The sequence below is a fragment of the Vipera berus genome (genome assembly GCF_964194415.1).
Source record: "Vipera berus genome assembly, chromosome: 7".
Lineage (NCBI taxonomy): Eukaryota > Metazoa > Chordata > Lepidosauria > Squamata > Viperidae > Vipera > Vipera berus.
Genome location: NC_138209.1, coordinates 78,564,441 through 78,589,732, shown reverse-complemented (window position 1 = coordinate 78,589,732; position 25,292 = coordinate 78,564,441). Strand labels below are relative to the sequence as shown.

The following is a 25,292-nucleotide window of genomic DNA, read 5'->3' as shown; positions in this document are numbered from 1 at the left end:
TATTTGAGGGGCTGCCACAAAGAAGGGAGGGGCCTCAAATTATTTTCCAAAGCACCTGAAGGCAAGAGAAGAAACTAATTAGTTTCCTGGATGGAAACTAATCCAGGAGAGAAGCAACCTGGAATTAAGGAGAAACTTCCTGACAGTTGAGGACAATCAACCAGTGGAACAGCTTGCCACCAGAAGTTGTGGGTGCTGCATCACTTTTTAAGAAGAGGCTGGACATCCACCAGTCTGAAATGGTCTAGGGTGTCCTGCTTGAGCAGGGGGTTGGACTAGAAGACCTCCAGGGTCCCTTCCGGCTCTATTCTGATGGACTGATTTTGCTTTACCCAGCTTCTTTCATTTGACTTTGGCCAAAGGTACAACTAGGATGGGAGCTTGAGACTAAAACTTCATCTTCAAACAAATTGCTCCTCTGGATTTGGAAGAAGTCTTATCTCTTTGGGAATTACTCCACACTCCCAAGGTCCCATCCAGCTCTATTCTGGTTGATTGAAATATAGACTGTCCATTTTAATAGAGGAGGAGGAGGAGGATGTGCAACTTCTAAAATCTCCTTTCCTTAGCCTGAGAAGGTCAGGAGGGAACCAGGTTTGTACCACACAACTGTAGGCATCACCAGGATTTTTAACCAGAAAGGAGAATATTTGTAGCTCAGGGCTGGAACGAGGGATCCCTGGTTTTCTCTGAGCTTGGTTCTTTACTTGCAGATGTGCACCGCTAGAGCCCCGATGACGTCGCCTGGTTTGGAAATGCAACGTCTGCCAAAAAAATACCCAGGCAAGGTCAGAGGGCAGCCAGGACCTGTCAGTGTTCATCCTAGCAAATGGAAGAGGCCAGGATCATTCTAGGATCTTAAACCACGCTCATGACACCCCTTCACTGATATTTACAGGAGGATTTTATTTATGCCTTTATTTATTTATTTTGTATACACTCTAGCGTTGGCGGGAGGAACGATATCTCCATCTGGGAAACAAAAAGGCAGAAACGTCCAAGATGGAGAATGGGAGGATAAATGTTCACCAAGAGCCCGGAGGAGGAGGAGGAGGAGGAGGAGGAGGAAGAGGAGATAGATAAGGACAAGGGAGGAGATGGAGATGGAGAAGGAAAGGAGATGAAGCAGATGGAGAAGGAGAAGAAGGAGGAGGAGAAAGTGGAAGAGGAGGAGATAGATAAGGATGAAGGAGACGGAGAAGGAGGATATAGATAAGGAGAAGGAGATGGAGAAGGAGAAGACAGATAAGGATGAAGGAGATGGAGAAGGAGGAGATGAAGAAGGTGGAAGAGGAGGAGATTGATAAAGATGGAGAAGGAGAAGATAAAGAGAAGGAAGAAGAAGGAAAAGGAGACAAAGAAGATGGAGACGGAGGAGGAAGAGGAGAAATATCTTCCACCTTCCTAGCTTCAGGTGTCTCATATGGAATGTAACTCAAGCTTGAAGTTGAAAGAATGAACTTGGGAGCGTCTTTAACCTCCAGCATGGCCATGGATTTCCCTTGGTGGTCTTCAACTACACGATGCTACCCCGTTTTCCTGGGTGCCCCTCAGTTCTTCCCCAGTCTGGTTTTCAGCCAGAGGTTTCTTCTCCAGCTCGGATGCTTCTTTGGAACTCCATGGAGGAGAGCTGGAGACAGGAGAGTCCCCGTCAGCACAGCTGTCCGGTTCTCCATGGCTTCTACCTTGTTCGTCTGTCGGACCGTCTCTTCTTCCATCCTCCAGCTCTGCAGTGGACGACCGATCTTTGGTCTGCTTGGTGTGGTCATTCTCAAGGCCACAGGGGTCCCCTTCTTCTGACAGAACCTGGGACGACGACGAACGGAAAGTCTTGGCTTGAGGGCTGCTCTTGGGGTTTCCCCGCGAGTCCTCTGCAAGGAGAGCAGCTTCCTCCGGAAGAGTCCGTTCTGTTTTAGCAGGACACGTGATTGGCGGCTGCCTTGTTTGATCTTCTACACGGGAGAAAAATGGGAATGTTGTACATTTCCGTCTGGACAGTGATCAGGAGCAACACATATTAGAACAAGTAATTTTCACGGGCAGAATTTAAACCAGGGGTGCCCAACCGTGGCGACATTAAAACCTGTGGACTTCAGCTCCCAGGATTCCCCATGCTGGCTGGAGGATTCTGGGAGTTGTAGTCCACAGGTCTTGAAATTGCCAAGGTGGGGCACCCCTGATTTACACCGTGACTTTGGGGGTGAAGGACCTTTTGACAAGGCCTAGTTCTAATTCTTATCCTTTTAGCTGTTTGAAAGAAACAAAAAAATTCTTCTCCCCACACATAATAAAGAAATAAAGGTTCTGGCTGTCACCCCAGACAGTAGAGATGGTCCTCATTTAGTGACCATACCTGGAACCGGCCACTTGGTCGTTAAGTGAAGTGGTTGCTAAGTGGAACCGCAACTTGTGCTTAGGAACTTACCACAGCTTTCCTTTGCTTTGCAGGCCTGCAAAGTGGGCCATCAATGCAAGTGGCGCTTATAAAGTGATTTTTTCCCCCATCACCATCCTAACTGGAAACAGACCGTAAACGAGGACCACCGCTATGCAAGGGACCACCTATGAATTTTCTCTTTTTCTCTTAACAAATTTGAGTGTTTTTTGTTTCTCTCGGTCTATTGACCGAGATGCAATAATTTTTCCCCGTCCTTTTTCAAGAACTGATTTTTGTATTTATTTTCCTGGCTTGATTGTAATGGAAAACTGTAGCTTCATCAACCAGAGCAGTATTGCATGCGAGGAGGAGGAGGAGGAGGAGGAGGAGGAGGAGGGGAAGGAAGAGGAGCAAGGAGAGGAGGAGGAGGAAAAAGAAGAAGTGGAGGAAGAAGAGGAGGGTGGGAAAGGGGGAGAAAGAGGAGGAGGGAGGGGAAGGAGGAGGAAGAGGAGAAGGGGGGAAGGAAAGGAGGAAGAGGAGGGGAAGGGAAGGAAGGAAGGAGAAAGAGGAGGGGAGGAGTAAGAGGAGCAGGGGAGGAAGAAGAGGGGGGAGGGGGGAGGCAAAGGAGAAGGAGGAAGGGAAGGAGGAGGGGGAGGGAAGGAAGGAGGAGAAAGGAGCAGGGGAGGAAGAGGAGGAGGAGGAGGAAGAGAAGGAGGGAGGGAAAGGAGGAAGAGGAAGGGAGGGGAAGAAGGAGGAGGGGGAGGGAAGGAGGGAGGGAAAGGAGGAAGAGGAAGGGAGGGGAAGAAGGAGGAGGGGGAGGGAAGGAAGGAAGGAGAAAGAGGAGGGGAGGAGGAGCAGGGGAGAAAGAAGAGGGGAGGGGGAGGGGGAGGAGGAGGGAGGGAAAGGAGGAGGAAGAGGAAGGAGGAAGACGAGGGGGAGGGAAAGGAGAAAGGGGAGGAGGAGAAGGAGGAAGGGAAGGAGGGGGAGGGGGAAAGGAGGAAGAGGAAGGGAAGGGAAGAAGGAGGAGGGGGAGGGATGGAAGGAAGGAGAAAGAGGAGGGGAGGAGTAAGAGAAGCAGGGGAGGAAGAAGAGGGGAGGGGGAGGAGGAGGAAAAAGAAGATGGAGGAGGAGGAGGAAGAGAAGGAGGGAGGGAAAGGAAGAGGAAGGGAAGGAGGAAGACAAGGGGGAAAGGAGAAAGGGGAGGAGGAGAAGGAGGAAGAGGAAGAGGAAGGAGGGGGAGGGAAGGAAGGAGGAGGAAGAGGAGCAGGGGAGGAGGAGGGGAAAAGGAGGAGGAGGAAAATCTAGCAAGTTCACCTTTCAAGACTAAAAAAATCCTCCCTTCCTTAGAATAACCTCATTAGCGCTCTCTGAGCCCAAAAAAGCCGCCCATCCCAAGCGGAATCTCCCCATCCGTGTTTGGCTCTCCTTGGGCTCAATCTGCCCCTCCAGGAGAGCGGAGGAAGCGGCTTCACTGCAAGGCACCCGACTGGCTCAAGATGACTCTGCCAGCCTCGCTTGAGCCCAGCCGGGCAATGAGACCTATCGAGCCTTCATCCTTCCCTCATGATCGTTATATTGGATTCAAACACCGAGCGGGGGGGGGGAACACCTCCCACTTCCCCCCCTCGGAAAAAAATCCCACCACCATGTATTTAAGCAATAAAGAAGTGGGGGTTAAGCTAAAGTCGAGCCGAGCTGATTCGGAGGCAATTCTTAGGATACGGTTTTCTGAAACCCACTTACTACGGGTCCGGGAGCAGCTCGAGAGACCTGAAATCTCCGGGGTGTTAATGAGCGTGGCTGTTTCCACCCGTGGCGCTCAGAAGGTGGAAGGGTTTGTGGCGGGAGAAAAAAGCAGGCAGGGGGGGAAACGGGAAAGAAATGGGGGAACTCGAGAAGTCGGCAGCTACTTCCCGTTAATTGCTCCGCAGAATATTTAAAATGTGCGTTCAGACGGGGAATACCGGATGGTCCTCGGCTTACGGCCACGACGGAGCCCCAAATTTCTCAAGCGCCTTTTGCCCCCCCGTTTGACGCCCTTCCTCGACCCAGTTGCGAAGTGGATCACTGAACTTGTCCTATTAGCGAATCCTATTAGCGAATCCGGCTTCCCCCGTTGACTTTCTTTGGTCGCAAAAGGGGATCACGTGATCCCAGGGGACACAGCGACCGTCATAAGCGCGAGTCAGTCGCCAAGCCGGTTTTGCATTTTGGTCGCGTGACCGTGGAGCTGCCGTCTGATTTCCGGAGGGATATTCCCGAGAGAGGGAGCCACCACGGAGAAGGCCAGGACCCTCAACCTTCCTCGCCTCCCCACTCCGGTGGGTCGGGCGGATGTGACCGGTGAGAGACCCCCCCCTCAGATAACCCCAGTCTCAAGGCAACATCCTCGGGGCTTTTCCTAAATTTGGAATTACTGTTATTAGTGTTGTGATTCAGGGTCAGCCTGTGGGTTCGGCAGTTGGGTCGGACGACTCAGAGGAGGAGGAGGGGGGTGTTGAAGACCTTGCTGAGGGGGTTGAAGATCTTGCTGATGAGAGCCCTCAGCCAGGCCCCTCCCACTTGGTCACCACGGAGACCCAGCTGTGTGAGCCTAACAGCGTGGATGAAGATGACCCACAGCTGGCCCTGTTCAAGGACGCCCGACGCAGGAGGCAGTCAATTAGGAGTAAACAGAGGAAGGCAATGGGGCTTCTCGGAAGGAGGCAGAGAGAAGCCACACCCTGAACTGTACTTAAGGGGAATGTGTGGGAGGGCTGGTTTGCTGAAGGCAACCGCTTGGATAGTTCCTGTTTCATAGCTCCTGTTTCATGGTTGGTGTCTTGTTTGTTTTTGTAGCTATAAATTTGGCAGGCGTAATTCCAGCCTCTTGCCGTTTGTAAAGGGGTTGTCCCTGCCTTTTCTGCAGGGCCGGTAGCAGGCTGGTACAGAACAATTAGGACCTCGGTTGCTTACCTTCTAGATTCCGTAGTGGCTTCTCCACCGACGTTAGCAACGGCGAACGTGACCTCTGGATAGCAGGAAGAGCCGGTTCAACAAACGTAATAGTATCCTTGCCACCTGTAATGGTAAGGACATGAACATATGCGTTTCTCTTTATCCTGTCCGAAACCAAAAGAGATTAAAAAAAAAGAAAACAAAATCAAACTTAAAAGCATTTAAAACAAAGCTATCCTGTTTAATAGCAGCCTGGCCTTTCTCGCTTCCCTTTGTTCCTCCCTCTTTATTGAATTGCTGAGAGCTTAATCAACTCTTAGGCCCCCATCCAATAATCCCAGGGACTTCGGATTAAAACTGGAATTTCAGGCTCAAAAAAATCCCCGCTACATTAGAAATCTCTGCCTTATGAAAGAAGGAGAGCCTGCTGGATACCAGGAACGTGCTCTTTTATTTTTATTTTCTCCCTTCTCCCTTCTCCTGTTCCTCTCTGGCGCTCGGGAATCCGAGCGAGCACTTGATCAAGACCCACGTTGACCCTTTCTCCTCCGAGAATCAACTCTTCCTCTCTTTCCGGAGGCGCACATAAAATACACAAATAGCCTGAATCGCTTTGGTAAAATCTAGCTCTGAGCTTTCTGGCGGAGAGATAATTATGCGTTCGTGGAGCGCTTATCCAAACGGGCCTGGAGGCGCCAACTCGGCAGTCGAGACGGCCGACGCTCCTGAACTTTCGGCCCAGTCAATACGGAAAGGGACCCTCTTACGAACTCCTCTATTTAGGAGACCCCGTCTGGCTGCAGCCCTCACCTCAGGAGGGTTTTTGAAGACCCCCAAATTAGAGCCTGGCCTCAAACGGCATCCATTAACTCCCTCCTTCCTTGTCTTCTTCCTCCCGTCCTTCCTGTCCTTCCTCCCTCTTTTCCTCCCTCCCTTCTTCCCTCCTCCCTCTTTCCCTCCCTCCCTCCCTTCTTCCCTCCTCCCTCTTTCCCTCCCTCCCTATCCTTCTTCCTTCCTCCCTTTCTTCCTTTCCTCCCTTCCCTATCCTGCTTTTCTGTCCTTCCTTCCTCCATCCTTCCTTTCCTTCTTCCCTCCCTTTCCTCCTTCCTTCCTTCCTTCCCTGTCCATCCTTCCTCCCTCTTTTCCTCCCCTATCCTTCCTTCCTTCCTTCCTTCCTCCCTCCCTCCCTCCTCCCATCCTTCCTTCCTCCATCCTTCCTCCCTTTCTTCCTTCTTCCTTCCCTGTCTGTCCTTCCTCCTTCCTCCCTCTTTTCCTCCCTTCTTCCATCCTTCCTCCCTCCCTGTCTTCCTTCCTTCCTCCCTTCCCTATCCTTCTTTCCTGTCCTTCCTTCCTCCTTCCTCCCTTCCTTCTTCCCTCCCTGTCCTTCCTCCTCCCTCCCTTCCCTATCCTTCTTCCCTCCCTCCCTTTCCTCCTTCCTCCCTTCTTCCCTGCCCTTCCTTCCTCCCTCCTTTCCTGCCCTCCTTCCTCCCTTCCCTTCCCTCTCCTTCCTCCCTCCCTCCCCAACTATTGTGCGCAACGTGCAACTCTTCCCTTCAGAAACGCTTCTTCCCTTATTGCTCTCCTTTCAGATTAGAAACAATTGTGCAAGGAACTTCTATTCCTCTTGTGACTGTCTTAAGTTGAATATCTTAACCGGGGCCGGGGTGGGGAGACAGAACTTAAAAAACATTCAGGCAACATTCCTATTTATTATACGGGCCAGCGACAAAGCTTTGTGCACATTTAAGGTTTGTTCCTCAAAACGTAACAAGGATGACCTACTCCCAAATCCCACCGAGACATCGTAGCTGAGGCCTTCGGGCAGCAGGGGAGAGAAGAAAGGAAAGGAAACCGTTATTAGAGCCATGTTAGCTTGACGTCTGAACAAGAACAGAGCGAGGCGTTCAGCCACGACGGCATCCCAGACGTCTCCTCAACCAATTTATGAATCCCTCAGTTCGAAAACATTTGAACGAAAGAGCCTCTCCGGTTAAGTGCGACGCGAGCGAAGAGGCCGCTCCCAGCCTTTTGTCAGGGGTTGCAAATCCTCCTCGCCACTCGCCACAAATGAGCAGAGGTAGTCCTCAACGTGCGACCGCCAATTTACATCCTGAAGTGAGAAATCTGTGAATTCGCCCCGCCTTACAACTTTTCCCGCCACGGTGGTCAAGGTGAACCACTTCAGGTGTTAGTCACGTGGTTGCGAAATGAGTCTGCTTTCCTCCCACTGACTTTGCGTGTCGCCAGAGGGGATCGCGTGACCCCGGGACCGTCGCAAATGTGACTCAGTTGCCAAGCATCCGAATGTAAATCACCTGAACGTGGGTCGTAAGCGTGAAAAACGGTCCCTTTCTGCAGTGCCGTTGTGACTCTGAACAGTCACTAAGTGAGCTGTTGAGGGCTACCTCTATCAGCACAATATATCCGCGGATCCAAGCAGGATGGACTTTTGCAATTAAGAAGAAATTTTGCCAAATGCTACTAACCTGGGAGGCTCCATAACCCAGACACTTCTAAAGTTCTTAGTTTTTTCTCCAACTCTGCCACCCGGTTGCCTAAGATTCTGAAAGAAGCATTGAATACTTTATATAAAAAGTGGGGGGGGGGGGAAATGAGATTTACAGAGGCCATTTAGGATTCTCTCTGCAAGAGTCTCTCTCTCTCTCTCTCTCTCTCTCTCTCCTGCAGACACACAGATGCATGCAAGCACGAATGTGTCTATAACCTTTTGGTAGGTGTCACGGCACATTTAAAATGGGCCGCCCACAATTCACACATTAATATACGTAGCTCAAAACTGATTTTCCAAGAGGTTTCCTCTTAAAGTAGCGAAATGGGTGAGGTAAGAACTACAGGAAGTCCTTGACTTACGGCAGTTCGCTTAGTGACCGTTTTGGCTGTGGAGTGTTGGCCACAAGTGGGCCGTGACACGTCATTCCCTTTTGTCTTACAACTCACAGCCACAACTGACTCCAAAACTTCTATTCTAATTCTATTCTATTATTCTATTCTATTCTATTCTATTCTATTCTATTCTATTCTATTCTATTCTATTCTATTCTATTCCACTCCACTCCACTCCACTCTATTCCATTCCGTTTTTTCTATTCCATTCCATTCCATTCCATTCCATTCCATGTTATTCTATTCTATTCTATTCTATTCTATTCTATTCTATTCTATTCTATTCTATTCTATTCTATTCCACTCCACTCCACTCCACTCTATTCCATTCCGTTTTTTCTATTCCATTCCATTCCATTCCATTCCATTCCATGTTATTCTATTCTATTCTATTCTATTCTATTCTATTCTATTCTATTCTATTCTATTCTATTCTATTCTATTCTATTCCATTCCATTCCATTCCATTCTATTTCTTATTCTATTCTATTCTATTCTATTCTATTCTATTCTATTCTATTCTATTCTATTCTATTCTATTCTATTCTATTCTTCATTATTCTCCTCTTCTGTTAACACATGCCAGTTGTCAAGGGCCCAAATTTTGATCACATGATCACAGGGATGCTGCAACAGTGATACACAGAGATGTGTGTGTGTGTGTATGTATATGTATATATATGAAAACTGATCATAATTTACTTCTTTCACTACTTTTGTAACTCTGAATGTTCACTAAATGAATGCTTCTAAGTAGAGGACTGCCTGTTTATCACCTCCACCTTTCCCCCCCAATGTTTTCCACTGTGCTAAGCCTAGACAGTTCCACAAAGCACTACACACTTCAGTGAATGCCAGTGGATCAGCACGACGTGTAGAGAAGTCCCACAGCATTATATCGTAGAAAAATCACTTACTTGTTGGTTTGCCTTTGGTGCTGAATGACCATGTTCTTCTCATGGATGGTCTCCAATAAAGCAGTGGCCAAGGATTTGAGATCAGAAATGGACTGAGGCGTTGCTGGTAAACTGCAGCCGTGATCTTCAGATAACAGTTCTTGCACTAGAAAATTTAGGAATCTTTTTATGGTGTGCAGCTCTCCAAGAATTGGAGATCTGTCCAGAGTAGCATTTCTCAACCATGGTAACTTCCAGATGTGCAGGTTTAACTTCCAGAATTTTAACCAACATGGTGAATGGAATGGAGTGGAGTGGAGTAGACTAGACTAGACTAGAGTAGAGTAGATAGAACAGAGCAGAATACAACACAGAATGGGAATGGAATGGAATGGAATAGAATAATGAATAGAATAGAATAGAATGGAATAGAATAATGAATAGAATAGAATAGAATAGAATAGAATAGAATAGAATAGAATAGAATAGAATAGAATAGAATAGAAAATATGAAAAAGAATAGAATGGAATGCAATGGAATGGAATAGAATAGAATACAATGGAATGGAATAGAATAGAATAGAATAGAATAGAATAGAATAGAATAGAATAGAATAGAATAGAATAGAATAGAATAGAATAGAATAGAATAGATTGAAGAGTAGAGTAGAGTAGAATAGAATAGAATAGAATAGAATAGAATAATGGGATGGGAATGGAATAGAATAGAATAGAATAGAATAGAATGATTGAAGAGTAGAGTAGAGTAGAGTAGAATAGAATAGAATAGAATAGAATAGAATAGAATAGAATAGAATAGAATAGAATAGAATAGAATAGAATAGAATAGAATAGAATAGAATAGAATAGAATAGAATTACAGGATAGCATAGATTAAAAAATAATATAGAATAGAATAGAATAGAATATGGAATACAATAGAATATGGAATAAGATAGGATAGGATAGGAGGAATGGGGAATGGAATAGAATAGCGTAGAGTAGAATAGGTTTAATAAACAATAACCCTTGCTCTTCCTCCCTTCCCATTCTGTAAGAAAGAAATACTAATAACATAAATTACTAATGCCCTCGTCTATATTTTTGATCACATGTTGTGCAGTTATATGTCAGTTCATAAAAAAAATGTGAAGGATTGTTTTGAGGGGAAGCTTCCTGACTGCCCAGCCACCATTCCACTGTTCCTTTAAAAGACCCTGTGATCTGTGAAGATGCAGACCCCTGCGAATTCCAAGGCAAATGCAAGCATTGCTGCAGTTTCAAAGAAAAGCCACCAGAAGCAGAAATAACACAGAGACGGACACAAAGTGATACCAGATCCTGGTGTGCAAACATCCTATTAGGACCACCACTTTCAATTTTAGAAGAAAGACAAAAGCTCTGCGCCATACCTTGCTTTGCAGAAAGGATCCCAGTCAGGGCGCTGCTGTTTGATTTGCTGTGGCCCTTGAAATTTTTCCTTCTTTCTAGAGCGTTCTAAAGAAAGGAGTGAAGGCCTCAGGAAAAATATGTATTGAAAAGGAAATTCTGATTCTTATTTTACTAATAAAGAAGATTTGTAGCTCAGCGTCGACAAGTGTGCAGGTGTGTCTTTGGTTCTCTCTGAGCTTATTTGTTTTCTTGTAGACATTTTATAAGAGCGTTCTAAAGAAAGGAGTGAAGGCCTCAGGAAAAATATGTATTAAAAAGGAAATTCTGATTCTTATTTTACTAATAAAGAAGATTTGTAGCTCAGCGTCGACAAGTGTGCAGGTGTGTCTTTGGTGCTCTCTGAGCTTATTTGTTTTCTTGTAATAACCCAACTAGGTAACATTATCAGTGCTAGTAGGGAGTGGGGTTTGTGGAGAGGAGGAGGAGGATTGTGGGGACCTCGGTGGTCGCTGAGTTTGCTCGTTTTCTTGCACACGTTTCATGACCCAAACTAGGTAAAACTAGAACTAGATTCTTATTTTCATACAATTTCACAGGGAATAAAAAGAACTGAAACTCATCTTTTGATAGGCAGATAACACAGAATGAATTGGGCAAGAGAATAAATATAATAAATATTTAAACAGAATAAATATAAACAAAAAATATTACGTTTAAAAGCTGCCTTAAACTTCAGCTTAAAAAACCAACAATTAAATGACCTAATTGCACTTAAAAACTATGGAGAAATATGAGCAGGGTGTTTTTTCTGTAGTGAAAGAAATAAATATTTCAAAGACAAAGGAAGTGAAAAGCCCGCATTAATTAGCCTTGTAACAAATTTGAAATATGCTACACGGCAAAAAATGGACTACATGATTCTCCCCTTACAGTTCACGGCGTAATTTACCTTGTATTTCACAATGTTTGATTTCAGAATGTTAACCTCTTCCTGCACTTGTTTTAATCGCTCATGAAGGTATCTGAAATTTGGGGATGAAAATAGCGATATATTACTCAGATGCCATTTATTAAGTATTTTCAAAATGAGCTGCGAGCTTCATGGGGAAAAGGAAGAAATGAGAAATAATGAGTCAAGCAGAGACAAAAACCCTACAATTTGCATTCAATTGTCAATTGTGCTGTCCCACTCACTCACGCACACCCACATACCACCGGTGTAAGGAATATTTATCAAGGCTTCGGAGCCTGAATTGGTGTTCCCCAGCAATTCCCTGTCCCAGCACCGACTCCTCCTCCTCCTCCTCCTCCTCGTAATAAAAAGTGGATTTGAGGTTTAGGTCCAAAACTTTGTTCAGCCACATTAATCCCTTTATACCGAGCTAAGGGAATAATATGGCTCAATGGTTAAAGCTGGAAAGATGACAGCCCAGGTTTGAGATGTGAGCACCATGTGACGGAGTGAGCTCCTGTCCTTGCCTCAGCTCCTACCAATCTAGCAGTTTGAAAGTATTCAAATGCAAGTAGATAAATAGGCACCACTTCGATGGGAAGGTAACAGCACTCCATGTGCCTTTGGCATGTAGTCATACCAACCACACGACAATGGAAGGAAGTGTCCTCAGACAACACCGGCTCTCTTGGCCGAGAAACAGAGATGACCACTACCCCCCTTAAACTGGACACGACTAAACAGGGGTAAATCTTTACCTTACTACGTTAACAGGTTAATGCAATTTTTCATCTCTTCAGTGCTTCGGCTCTTTTGATTTTTGATTTTACCATCACTTTCCTTTCCCCCCCCCCCCTAAGTTGTTTTTGCAGCGTTAGCACAACCTACAATATTTGCAGCAAGGAAGGGCCCTAGGATGAACGCTCTTGGTGTAAACGCAGTTCTGAAGGGACGTTACGTCCTGTCCTAGCAAATCGTGATTGAGTCCCAAGCAAACTCACCTGTTTTCCATACAGAGAGCATCTATGTCGATAATACGGTCGACGTGGCCCCCGAGAACATAGTTCAGCTCCTGGTTTAGTTTGTCGGACTTATCTTGGTAAAAAGAACGTTCTTCCTTCACATCCTGGAGCTCATCCAACGTAGCTTGAAGATCAAGCTGGAGAGTCTCAATCTGGCAAGACAGCCAAGCTCAAAAGAGTTACTGAAGATCAGGAGAACTTCCAAAGGTTTCTCCTTCTATCTCCCATGTCTATTTTCAGCAACGAATGTCTACGGCAGGGGTCTTCAAACTTGGCTCTTTGATGACTTGTGGACTTCAACTCCCAGAATTCCTGAGGCTGAGGAATTCTGGGAGTTGAAGTCCACAAGTCATCAAAGGGCCAACTTTGAAGACCCCTGGTCTATGGAGATTCTCCGTCACTCAGGTCAAGGTTGTCCCAAAGGTGCTTTTTCAGGAGGCAACGGGACTTCCTTGTTTTTCTTTGAAGACCTTTCCCTTCTCATCCCAGAAGCTTCTTCAGCTCTGACTGGATGGTGGGGAATGGAAGGATTTATATTCCTTGCAGATAGCCGGTCATTTGCAAATAAATCCTTTTTATTTATACAAGAAAATCCAGTTGCCTCATGAAAAAGCATCTTTGGGACTAACCCGTTGCATTTTGGGCTCTGGAAACAGACTCTTGGACCCGACGGATATCCTGGTCTGATCAAATCAAACCTCTTTTCAATGACCTGCCCTGCCAAGACCTGAAATCTAGGATGGAAGAGGTCAGAATGTACGTTCACAAAAGCAGCCGTTCTGTTCAATTACTTGTTCTCGTGCTTTCTCCAGCTGCTGGACGAGATCTTCGCGTTCATGGGGGGCAAAATGACGTGCCCCAACTTCTTCATCTCCAAGCCTTTGCTTGGCAATCGTCATCCGAAGAAGCTGGAAGGAAAAAAAGCCAAAATAAAAATCCAGAATTGCAATTCACAGGCAAATAATAAACCTACCTAGGCACGATCTTGAAGGTATATTGCAAAGATATTTGACCCTTTAACCAACGGAACAGAAGTTGCCTCCAGAGCTTGTGGGTGCTCCAACACTTGCAGCCTCCCTCTGGTCACGTGATCGAAATCCAGAGGATCAGGAACTGGCACGGTTGCCGTGTCCCGGGGTGTCACGTGATCTTCTTTTGTGACCTTCCGACGGAAGGTCAAGGGGGGGAAGCTGGATTCACTTAACAACTGTGGCAAGAGAGGTCGTAAAACGGGGCAAAGCTCTCTTAACAAATGTCTCACTTAGGAACGGAAATTTTGGCCTCCGTTGTGGTGGTAATGCGAGGACCGCCTGTGTTTACGTAAAGGCTCACTGCGGACAATGGGTTTGCTTAACGACTTTGCGACTGCTGCATTTGCTTTATGACCACCGCCGTTGTTTAACTACTGCCACCAAAAAAGTGCTGAAAAATCAGGACAGATGCACGGATGCCTTGACTTACAACCCTTGTGACTGTTGTGATTCAGGGTCAGCCTGTGGGTTCGGCAGTTGGGTCGGACGACTCAGAGGAGGAGGGGGGTGTTGAAGAGCTTGTTGAGGGGATTGGAGAGCTTGCTGATGAGAGCCCTCAGCCAGGCCCCTCCCACCTGGTCACCACGGAGACCCAGCTATGTGAGCCTGACAGCGTGGATGAAGATGACCCACAGCTGGCCCTGTTCAAGGACGCCCGATGCAGGAGGCAGTCAATTAGGAGTAAACAGAGGAAGGCAATGGGGCTTCTCGGAAGGAGGCAGAGAGAAGCCACGCCCTGAACTCTATATAAGGGGAATGTGTGGGGAGGGCTGGTTTGCTGAAGGCAACCGCTCGGATAGTTCCTGTTTCTTAAAGCTCCTGTTTCTTGGTTTGTCTTGTTCTGTTTGTTTTTGTTGCAATAAATTTGGCAGGCGTAATTCCAGCCTCTTGCCTTCTTGAAAAAGGGGTTGTCCCTGCCTTTTCTGCAGGGCCGGTAGCAGGCTGGTACAGAACAGTGACATAAGATGGAAACGCCAGGCTGTATTGTGGTGATAAGCCAAGGGCTACTTGCATAATTGTGTTTAATTCCCGCCCTACCTTGTTGTCTCCTTGCACTTCGCCCAGCCTCTGCTGCAGTTCTTTGATTTCTTCCCCTAAGTGCTTATTCCGATCCCGAGAATCACTCAGGAGCTGGGTGAGATTCGCCTGGGGGAAAAACACAGGAAAACGGTCACAAGAGGAACCTGAAGAGGCAGCGGAGAGGAAAAAGAAACGGGTTGGCTTTTGATGCTTTTCCAGAATTAAAGTTAATGCAAGGGTGAAATAAATCAAGCCAGGTGAGCATGTATATATAGCTTGCAGGTAATAGATAAATAGCAACAGAGGGCAAGAGAAAAAAAATATGCATAAATACCCAGGGCAGCAAATCCTACTGTGCTTTTATTTCTATTTTATATCTTATTTTATTTTTTATTTTATTATTTTGTTTTTATATTTTATTGTATTTTATTATTTATATTATTTTATTACTTTATTATTTTATTTTATTTTTATATTTTATTGTATTTTATTATATTACTTATTTTATTACTTTTATATTTTATTTCATTTCAATTATTTATTTTATTACTTTTATTTTATTACTTTTATATATTTTTATTTCATTTCAATTTATTTTATTTTTTTATTTTATTGTATTTTATTATTTATTATATTATTTTATTCTAACTTTATTTTATTATATTATACTATAATATTATTTATTTATTATTTTATTACTTTTATATTATTATACTTTATTTTATTATTTTATTTTATTTTACTTTATTACTTTATTTTATTATTTTATTTTATTTTATTTTATTATTGGCGCAACGGATAGTAACACAACCCTAAAGTGTCATTCTTGTGTTTAGGGGCCGACAGTTGGTGTGGTTCTATATGGCTAATATAAGGATGTTTTTTTGTGAGATAGAAATGTGTCAGTCTCTGTTTTTTTTTCCTTTCCTGTATTTTGCTGATATATTAACAATCCTTGAGAATGACACTAACACCTAAAAAACCAAAAAAATAAAACTTTTTTTGGTCTATTAACAGTCCTAAGACAGAAGAAGTAAAAATATTTAAATATCTTGGGACTATACAGGTAGTCCTTGACTTATAACAATTCATTTAGTGACTGTTCAAAATTACAATGGCACTGAAAAAGTAACGTGTGACCCCTTTTCACACTTATGACCATTGCAGCAGCCCCCCCCCCTCAGGGTCACGTGATCAAAATTCTGACGCTTGGCGACGGGCTCCTATTTATGACGGTCGCAGCGTCTCAGGGTGACGTGATCCTCTTTTGCGACCTTCCGACAAGCAAAGTCAATGGGGGAAGCCGGATTCAGTTAACGACCGGGTTACTAACTTAACAACTGCATTGACTCACTTAACGACCGTGGCAAGGAAGGTCGTAAAATGGGGCAAAACTCACTTAACAAATGTCTCGCTTAACAGCGGAAACTTTGAACTCAATCGTGGTCCTAAATTCAGGATTAGCTGTCCTTAAAAAGGGGATTACAGGTAAATCCTTTATGACTGGCAAAGGAGTGTACGGAATTATTGGGGTACCCTTTTGCAAAACTAAGCATCAAACACATGGAATAAACCAAAATATTTATCTGGATGCAATGTTGTACTCAAAACAATTCAACCTGGATTCATGAACTGGAACTGTTAGTTACATTAGTCTGAAATAAAACCTACCTGTTTTCTTTTCTCCGGAGGAAGAGAGGGATCGCCATCCTAAAAAGAAAGGATTAACCCGTTAGTAAAGTATTGCAACACCGAAAATAGGCATTAAAAGGAGGAGGAGGAGGATAACCTTTATTGGGCCTTTTTTTTACTGTGGGCACAATGGCTCACATTAATGATAGATAGATGATAGATGATAGATAGATAGATAGATAGATAGATAGATAGATAGATAGATAGATAGAGATAAGACAGATAGATATAAATGATAGATAGGATAGCGATGATAGATAGATAGATAGATAGATAGATAGATAGATAGATATAGATAAGACAGATAGATATAAATGATAGATAGGATAGCGATGATAGATAGATAGATAGATAGATAGATAGATAGATAGATAGATAGATAGATAGATAGATGATAGATAGAATAGTGATAGATAAGATAGATGGTAGGTAGGTAGGGATAGATAGATAGATAGATAGATAGATAGATAGATAGATAGATAGATAGATAGATAGATAGATAGATAGATAGATAGATAGAACCACACCAACTGTCAGCCCCGAAACCCAAGAATGACACATTAGGGTTGTGTTACTATCCATTGTACCAATAATAAAATAAAATAAAATAATAAAATAAAATAATAAAGTAAAATAAAATAAAATAATATAAAAGTAATAAAATAAAATAATAAATATTATTTATCAATGATATAGATAGACAGATAGATAGATAGAGAGATAGATAGATCGAGAGATAGATAGATAGATAGATAGATAGATAGATAGATAGATAGATAGATAGATAGATAGATAGGAGTGATAGATAAGATAGATGGTAGGTAGGTATAGATAGATAGATAGATAGATAGATAGATAGATAGACAGAAAGACAGACAGACAGACAGATCTTCATTGTCATTTTTTACTGTGGGCACAACGGCACGCATTAAAAATGAAATTTAGTTGCTTGCTCTCAAAGTGTACACATACCTAACACACATTTAAACACACTCTATGCAACATATGTATAGACCTACACCCTTAACCTATAAGCAACATATAAATATTAATCCCTGTCCATCTTGAACACATAGCAGAAAGAGGAAGCTTTAGAATTAAGCTTTAGGTTACTACTGTATGGAACAAAAATGTTTCGGCTGTAAGCCTGTTCAGAGTTCACATAATATTACTAATAGGAATGGTCCACAGCAGTTTTTTTTAGAAAATCAGAATTTAAAGGATGATAACGGGATGTTTAACCTGGCTCACTGCATTACAAGAAGGAAGAGGTTTTACCCTATCCAAATTTTCACACCGGCTACGTACAATGAGTTCCTGATATTTCTTTTTGAGCGACTGGTGCTTTTCTCGTAGCTGGTTAGCCATAAGCTTGAACTGGTCTCTTTCCTGCTGACACGAATCAAGTTCCTTCGAAAGAATCAGCAGCGCTTCTTTCTTGCTCTCTAGTTTCCGTTTACACACCAGGTACTGCAAGAAAACCAAGGCAGAAGTTTAGCCCTTCTTACTTCCTGGAAAGTAAAATGGAAATTCAGAGACATCTCTCTACGAAGAAGAAGAAGAAGAAGGCCTGCTTCCCTAAGTTAAGAACCGTGGGAATGTCTCTGGAGATTTTATTTTTATTTTATTTATTTATATTCTATTCTATTCTATTCTATTCATTTTATTCTATTTAATTTTATTATTTAATTTTATTTAATTTTATTATTTTATTCATTTTATTTATTTTATTTTATTCTATTTTATTTATTTTATTTTATTCATTTTTTTATTTTTTTATTTTATTTATTTTATTAATTTTATTTTATTCTATTCTATTTTATTCTTATTTTAATTTATTCATTTTATTTTATTCTATTCTATTTTATTCATTTTATTCTATTTATTTTATTTATTCTATTCTATTTATTTTATTTTATTTTATTCATTTTATTCTATTTTTATTATTTTATTTTATTTTATTCATTTTATTTAATTTTATTATTTTATTTTATTCATTTTATTTAATTTTATTGTTTTGTTTTATTCTTTTAATTTATTCATTGTATTTTATTATTTTATTCTATTCTATTCTATTTTATTCATTTTATTCTATTTATTTTATTTATTCTATTCTATTTATTTTATTTTATTTTATTTTATTCATTTTATTCTATTTTTATTTATTTTATTTTATTTTATTCATTTTATTTTATTATTTTATTTTATTCATTTTAATTTTATTGTTTTGTTTTATTCTTTTAATTTATTCATTGTATTTTATTATTCTATTCTATTCTATTCTATTCTATTCTATTCATTTTATTCTATTTATTTTATTTTTATTTTATTTTATTTATTACGAGGGAAGATCCCTGCTGGACACAATACAGGTAGTCCTCGCCTTACAGCAGCTTGTTTAGCGACTGTTCAGATTCACCAGGGCACTGAAAAACTGTGACTTAGGACCGTTTTCATAAGAAGGCAGTTCTCTTTTGTATCAGATGACAATTCTTCCTGCCGAGCTATTTTTATCGATAAATCTGTTTAGCCCTCATTAATGCTGAAACGCAAATGGTTTTACAGCCAGATGAAGGCATTGGGTAATCTTGTAGGGTTCGTCCTGTTAAAAATACACCCACATGTCAATTTAAACATCAGAAATGAAGACCAGGAAAAGCTTTGCCCATCTTGAAATGAAGGCAATTTTTCACTTGTGTACATACACTCCATTTTTGCTTGACCCCTTAAAGTCATCCCATCTCTGGATGCCTGAAACCTGGTACAGTTAAAAGCCATAAAAACACAGAGCTTTCAAAACAGTTAATATTAGAATAACATTGGATACCATTGACATGGTTTTCTTGCTGTTGGCCATATATGCAGAAAGCTACTGAATGTATGTTCCTATTAGTTTGTAGAAACACGGGGGCTCTAAAAGCAAACTGCAGAGAAGAGCAACAAAGAGGATCAGGGGACTGGAGGCTAAAACATACAAGGAACAGTTGCAGGAATTGGGGGTGTCTAGTTTAATGAAAAGGGACGCGGTGGCTCAGTGGGTTTAGGACGCTGAGCTTGTCGATCAGAAGGTCGGCAGTTTGGCGGGTCGAATCCCGAGTGCCGCGTAGCAGAGTAAGCGCCTGTTACTCGTCCCAGCTTCTGCCAACCTAGCAGTTCGAAAGCACGTAAAAAATGCAAGTAGAAAAATAGGGACCGCTCCGGTGGGAAGGTAACAGCGTTCCGTGCGCCTTTGGCGTCTAGTCATGCCGGCCACATGACCACGGAGACGTCCTCGGACAAGCGCTGGCTCTTCGGCTTTGAAACGGAGATGAGCACCGGCCCCGAGTCGGAAATGACTAGCACGCATGTGCGGGGGAACCTTTACCTTTACCTTTAGTTTAATGAAGAGAAGGACTAGGACAGGGGTAGGCAACCTCAGCTCTTTTATGACTCATGTACAGCTATGCTGACTCAGGAATTCTGGGAGTTGAAGTCCATGAGTCATAAAAGAGCCGAGGTTGCCTACCCCTGGACTAGGAGGAGGACATGATAGCAGCCTTCCAGTATCTCAGGGGCTGTCCCAAAGAAGAGGGAGTCAAGCTATTCTCCAAAGCACCCGAAGGCAGGACAAGAAGCAACGGATGGAAACTAGTCAAGGAGAGAAGCAACCTGGAACTAAGGAGAAACTTCCTGACAGTTAGAACAATTAACCAGTGGAACAACCTGCCTCCAGAACTTGTGAATGCTCCAACACGGGACGTTTTTAAGAAGAGACTGGACAGCCATTTGTCTGAAATGGTACAGGGTTTCCTGCCTGAGCAGGGGGTTGGACTAGATGACCTCCAAGGTCCCTTCCAACTCTGTTATTCTGTTATATTATTTTCTCAGTAATGGATGAAAATGATTTTGGAGTCATCTTCATTATTTATTTTTAATTTGCCATTAGAATTTCATCCCAATTTTCTTTAGTACAACCCAGGGCAGCTTTTATTTTTTAAAAAAAAAATCCAGCATTTTCATAATCTTCCCAATTTAAGCCACTGCCCTGAGATCTTTCGGTGGTCTCCCATCCAGTAGCTACTCAGCTCCAATTCTTTGTTTTTTTTTTTAAAAAAATAGCCAGGGTCAGTTAAATGCTGACACCTTCTTGGGAACAATACATATATTCCGTACCTGAAGCCAAAATAGCCTAGACCCAGGTTGGCATTAGGCATTAAATCGAAACGAAAGCCCCAGAAAGTAGAAGAGGACGAAGAATTGAATTAGTTAAACGCGAGGAGGGAAACTCTCCCTTGAGTCACGTTTGGGAATACTGCACGGGCACATGCATATCATTTTCCTGGCAATAATGCGACAGCAGCTTTGCCTTCTGTTTTTCCAGGATGTTTTCAACTTCCCAAACTCCTCAACATCCGGATAGTTTTCTGTCCAAATCTGGGACCTCCTGGCAATTTTGAATGCAAATCCCAACCAGGTGTGACTCGGCTTAGCTCTTAGATATCAGGCGAAGTTTGGTTAAATATTACACCCCAGCTAGACCAAAATAGACTTATAGACACACACACACACACACACAGCGCAAACACAAGCGTTTGTTGCTTTTGTGGCAGGGGTTGTTCCTCTGAACCTTTATTTGCTCTAGCCTTAAAGTCACTCCATGGACGTAAAACCTTGCCTGGCGTTTTCCTAAGAGGCAACTGCGGTCGGCAGCTTTGAAGAATCTCAAGGCTAGCAATAGCACACCTTGAGCACACATCAAGTGCCAGGACCACGGACAAGGGAGGAAGGAGGGGAGGGAGGGAAGAAGGGAAGGAGAGAAGGGAGGGAGGGAGGAAAAGGGAGGGAAGGAAGGAAGATAGGAAGAAGGAAGGGAGGGAGGAGGGAAAACAATGACATGATCGTATTTCACGCTTACGACCGTCACAGCATCCCACCTGGTCACGGGATCAAAATTCAGACACTTGGCAAGTGACTCATATTTATGACGGTGGCAGTGTCTCAGGGGTCGCGTGATCCCCTTCTGCGACCTTCTGACAAGCAGAGTCCATGGGGGGATGCCGGATTCACTTAACCACCGTGTTGCCAACTTGACAACTGCAGCAATTCACTTAGCCGCCGTGGCAAGAAAGGTCCCCCACCGTCTCGCTTAGCGGCAGAAATTCTCGACCCAACTGTGGTCGTAAAGTCGAGGAATTCTTGCAGTGCAAGAGTGAGCAGCTACGTCCACACAGAGTAAGCTACGTCTGATTCCTGTTGCCTCTTTTTTTTTTTTACATTTTGGCCCGGCTTGTCCAGAACCTGTTGGGTTAGTTCTTTTAAGTCAACAGGTGGTTTGACAAGCAAAGGTTAAATTCAACAATTGCTCAAATGTCTTGCGTGTGCGTAGCCACTCAACAGAAAGTACACGATGTGAGTTACAGAACAATCCCAACATGCACACTGATTTCCCAAGGAATCATATAGAATTCAGAATAATAAAGCTGGAAGGGACCTTGGAGGTCATCTAGTCCAACCCCCTGCTCAGGAAAGAGACCCTACAGCATTTCCTAGACAAGGGACTGTCCAGCCTCTTCTTAAAAGCTTCCAGTGATGGAGCACCCACCACTTCTGGAGGCGACTTCTGTTCCACTGGTTGATTGTCCTCCATTTGTTTCCTTTCACAGAAGGAGCCGCAGCTTCAAAGCCCTGCAGAGCCACCACCCCCCCTCCCACCCCCCATGCCAGCAGAGGAATTACGCCCCCCCCCCGAATTCCCCAGGGCCCCAGGTGCATTCTGGGAATCCCTTGGAGGGCCCAGTGGCCCCAACTCTCTTCCAGGGCAGGGGAAGCCCTCCTCTGCCTGCAGACCTGGGAGCAGGAGAGGGGAGCGCGTGGTCCAGACCCCTCCTCCGCCTCCCTCCTTCTCCCTCTTTCTCCTTCTCCCTTTTTCTCCTTCTCCCTCTTTTTCCTTCTTCATTTCTTCTTCTTCTCCCTCCTCCTTCTCCCTTTCTCCCTCTTCCTTTCCCCTTCCTCGTTCTCCCTTTTTCTCCTTCTTCTCCTACTCCTTTGCCCTCTTTCTCCCTCGTCGTTTCCCCTTCTCCCTCTTTCTTGTTCTTCCTTTCTCCTTCTCCCTCTCTCCTTCTACTCCTTCTCCTTTCTCCTCCCTTTCTCCTTCTCCCTTTCTCCTTCTACTGCTTCTCCCCTCTTTCTCCCTCTTCCTTTCCCCTTCTCCCTCTTCCTCATTCTCCCTTTCTCCTTCTCCCTCTCTCTCCTCCCTCTCTCCTTCTCCTTCTCCTCCTTCTCCCTCTCTTTCTCCTCCCTTTCTCCTTCTCCCTCTCTCCTTCTACTCCTTCTCCCTCTTTCTTCCCTCTTCCTTTCTCCTTCTCCCTCTCTCCTCCCTTTCTCCTTCTACTCCTTCTCCCCTCATTCTGCCTCTTCCTTTCTCCTTCTCCCTCTCTTTCTCCTTCTCCCTCTCTCCTCCCTTTCTCCTTCTCCTCCCTCTTTCTCCCTCTTCCTTTCTCCTTCTCTCTTTCTCCTTCTCCTCCTCAAATAGAGCCTCCACCCCAACCAAGCAGCCCGGCCGGCAGAGGCGGCGGCGGCGGCGGCGGAGGGGAGCGGGGGAGTCCCCGGGGCCGGCCGGGCCGAGCGCGCAGCAGGCCAAGCCGGGCCCCGCCCGCCGCCCCTCCGTCCCCGGCGGCCTCCTTCCCTCCTGCCGGCCTCTCACCTCGCCCACCAGCCCCTGCCAGTCGCTCTCGCGGCGGCTGCCGTTCATGGCCGGGCCGCCCTCCGCCTCCTCCTCCGCCGCCGCCGCCTCCTCCTCCTCCTCCTCCTCCGGCCGCCTGGGAGGCAGCGAGGCGGGCGGCTCGGCCGGGCGAGAGGCGGGTCCCTGCCGGAGCCTGGCCGCAGCTTTTCCGGCTCGGGAGGAGGGCCGCGCGGAGGCCGGGCTGGGAAAGCCTTCGGGCTTCACCCAGGTGGTCCTCCACTTGCGACGCTTCGCTTAGCGACCGTGCCAGGTTACAAGGGCGGCACCCTGAGGAAAGGGGCTCACGACCCTCTTTCGCGCTTAACGACCAACCCCCCCCCCAACAGGGTCAGGTGGTCAAAATTCAGACGCTTGGAAACTTGACTCACACTTACGACGGTTGCACTGCCCAGCAGGGTCTCCTGCTCCACCTTGTGCGACCTTCCGACAAGGGAAGTCAATGAGGAAGCCCGAGTCGCTCAACCGCCGGGTTACTCACTTAACAACCGCAGCGCTTCATTTCACGGCGGCGCCAGGGAAGGTCACCAAATGGGGCCAAACTCACCCGACGACTGCCCCGCTTAGCAACAGAAATGTGGGGCTCCGTTGCGGTCCTAAGCCGAGGACCACCTGTACGGTCCTCGACTTGCTGCCACAATGGAGGCCCAAAATCTCTGTTCCTAAGCGAGGCACTTCTTAAGCGCGTTTTGCCCCATTTTACGACTTTTCTAGCCACAGCTGTTAAATGAATCCTTGTAGTGGTTAAGATTAACACAGCGGCTTAAGGGAATCTGGCTTCCCCATTGACTTTGCTTGTGAGAAGGTCGCAAAAGAGGATCCCGGGACGCTGGGACCGTCCTAAATAGGAGTCAGTTGCCATGTTGATGTTGATCACGTGACCGAGGGGATGCTGCAAACTTATGAAAAATGGTCGTAAGTCCCTTTTTTCAGTGCTGTTGGACTTTGGTCACTAAATGAATGGTCGTAAGTCGAGGACTTCCTGTCCAGGGATGGAAACCGTATGGGAATTCCTAGAATGGGAAGTGAAGATCCAGTAAGAAGCATTTTCCAAGAAAACCCTCGCCCTGAGCAGTCAAAGGAGACCTGAACTTCGTCTTTCCATCCTATTATCCATCTTTATTTTCTTTAATCAAGTGGGATTTCAGTAAAATAGTCTAAAACAATCCGGCAGCATAAATGGATCCCGGGAGATCTTTAAAGAGTGGCCATGCAGAGAGAGGTCACCCCAAAGGAGAACACAGAAGCCGACTTCTTTCATCCCAAAATTTACATCCCAAACTTTAAAACAGCGGGAAGCCAATTTCTACATTCTCAACCCACCTTCTGTTTTAAAGCCCCAGTCTGGGTTGGCCAGCTTTCTCTTTTATTATTTGCGCAAAATAAGATGCCAGGGTGCCAAAGGGAAGCTATAATCAAACTCCCATGGGCGTATCATATGGTGGTTTACAGGTGGATGTTTCTCAAGGTCAACCTTACCCAGATGTTTCCTTTTGAATCTCCCCTTATATTTACTGGATTTATTTCAGAATAGAATAGAATAGAATAGAATAGAATAGAATAGAATAGAATAGAATAGAATAGAATAGAATAGAATAGAATAGAATAGAATAGAATAGAATAGAATAAAATAGAATAGAATAGAATTTGGAATATAGAATAGAAATAGAATAGGAATAGAATAGAATAGAATAGAAAATAGAATACAGAATAGAATAGAATAGAATAGAATAGAATAGAATAGAATAGAATAGAATAGAATAGAATAGAATAGAATAGAATAGAATATATATTGGAATATAGAATAGAATAGAATAGAATAGAATAGAATAGAATAGAATAGAATAGAATAGAATAGATATTGGAATATATAGAATAGAATAGAATAGAATAGAATAGAATAGAATAGAATAGAATAGAATAGAATAGAATAGATATTGGAATATAGAATAGAATAGAATAGAATAGAATAGAATAGAATAGAATAGAATAGAATAGAATAGAATAGAATAGAAATTGGAATATAGAATAGAAATAGAAATAGAATAGAAATAGAATAGAATAGAAAATAGAATAGAAAATAGAATACAGAATAGAATAGAATAGAATAGAATAGAATATGGAACACAACAGAAATTAGAATAGAATAGAATAGAATATGGAACACAACAGAATAGAATAGAATAGAATAGAATAGAATAGAATAGAATAGAATAGAATAGAATAGAATAGAATAGAATATGGAACACAACAGAATAGAATAGAATAGAATAGAATAGAATAGAATAGAATAGAATAGAATAGAATAGAATAGAATAGAATAGAATAGAATAGAATAGAATAGAATAGAA

The 25,292-nt window shown here is 43.8% G+C and overlaps 1 protein-coding gene across 2 annotated transcripts; it reads right to left on the bottom strand.

The window, feature by feature from the left end:
* Positions 1-928: 928 nt before the first annotated feature.
* CCDC149 (coiled-coil domain containing 149) lies at positions 929-23,068 on the bottom strand. Of its 2 annotated transcripts, none has more exons than XM_081332480.1 (12): positions 22,906-23,068; positions 17,532-17,693; positions 16,203-16,241; positions 14,550-14,657; positions 13,272-13,388; positions 12,460-12,632; positions 11,456-11,528; positions 10,527-10,611; positions 9,136-9,280; positions 7,801-7,877; positions 5,333-5,437; positions 929-1,952 (listed from the first exon to the last, which is right to left on the bottom strand). In XM_081332480.1, the coding sequence occupies exons 1-12, from the start codon at positions 22,951-22,953 to the stop codon at positions 1,513-1,515; spliced, it is 1,572 nt and encodes a 523-aa protein (XP_081188606.1). In that variant the 5' UTR covers positions 22,954-23,068; the 3' UTR covers positions 929-1,512. The 2 variants fall into 2 exon arrangements, with proteins under 2 accessions (XP_081188606.1, XP_081188607.1); XM_081332481.1 differs by lacking the exon at positions 22,906-23,068 and adding an exon at positions 22,050-22,179.
* Between the last annotated feature and the right edge of the window lie 2,224 nt (positions 23,069-25,292).

Excerpts from the sequence above, each read along its gene's own strand:
- CCDC149 (XM_081332480.1), bottom strand. The coding sequence starts at position 22,953 with ATGAACGGCAGCCGCCGCGAGAGCGACTGGCAGGGGCTGGTGGGCGAG. Across the intron at positions 16,242-17,531 it reads AGAAATATCAGGAACTCATT|GATGGCGATCCCTCTCTTCC; the intron begins GTACGTAGCCGG and ends CTTTCTTTTTAG. Across the intron at positions 1,953-5,332 it reads GCCACTACGGAATCTAGAAG|AAGATCAAACAAGGCAGCCG; the intron begins GTAAGCAACCGA and ends TCTCCCGTGTAG.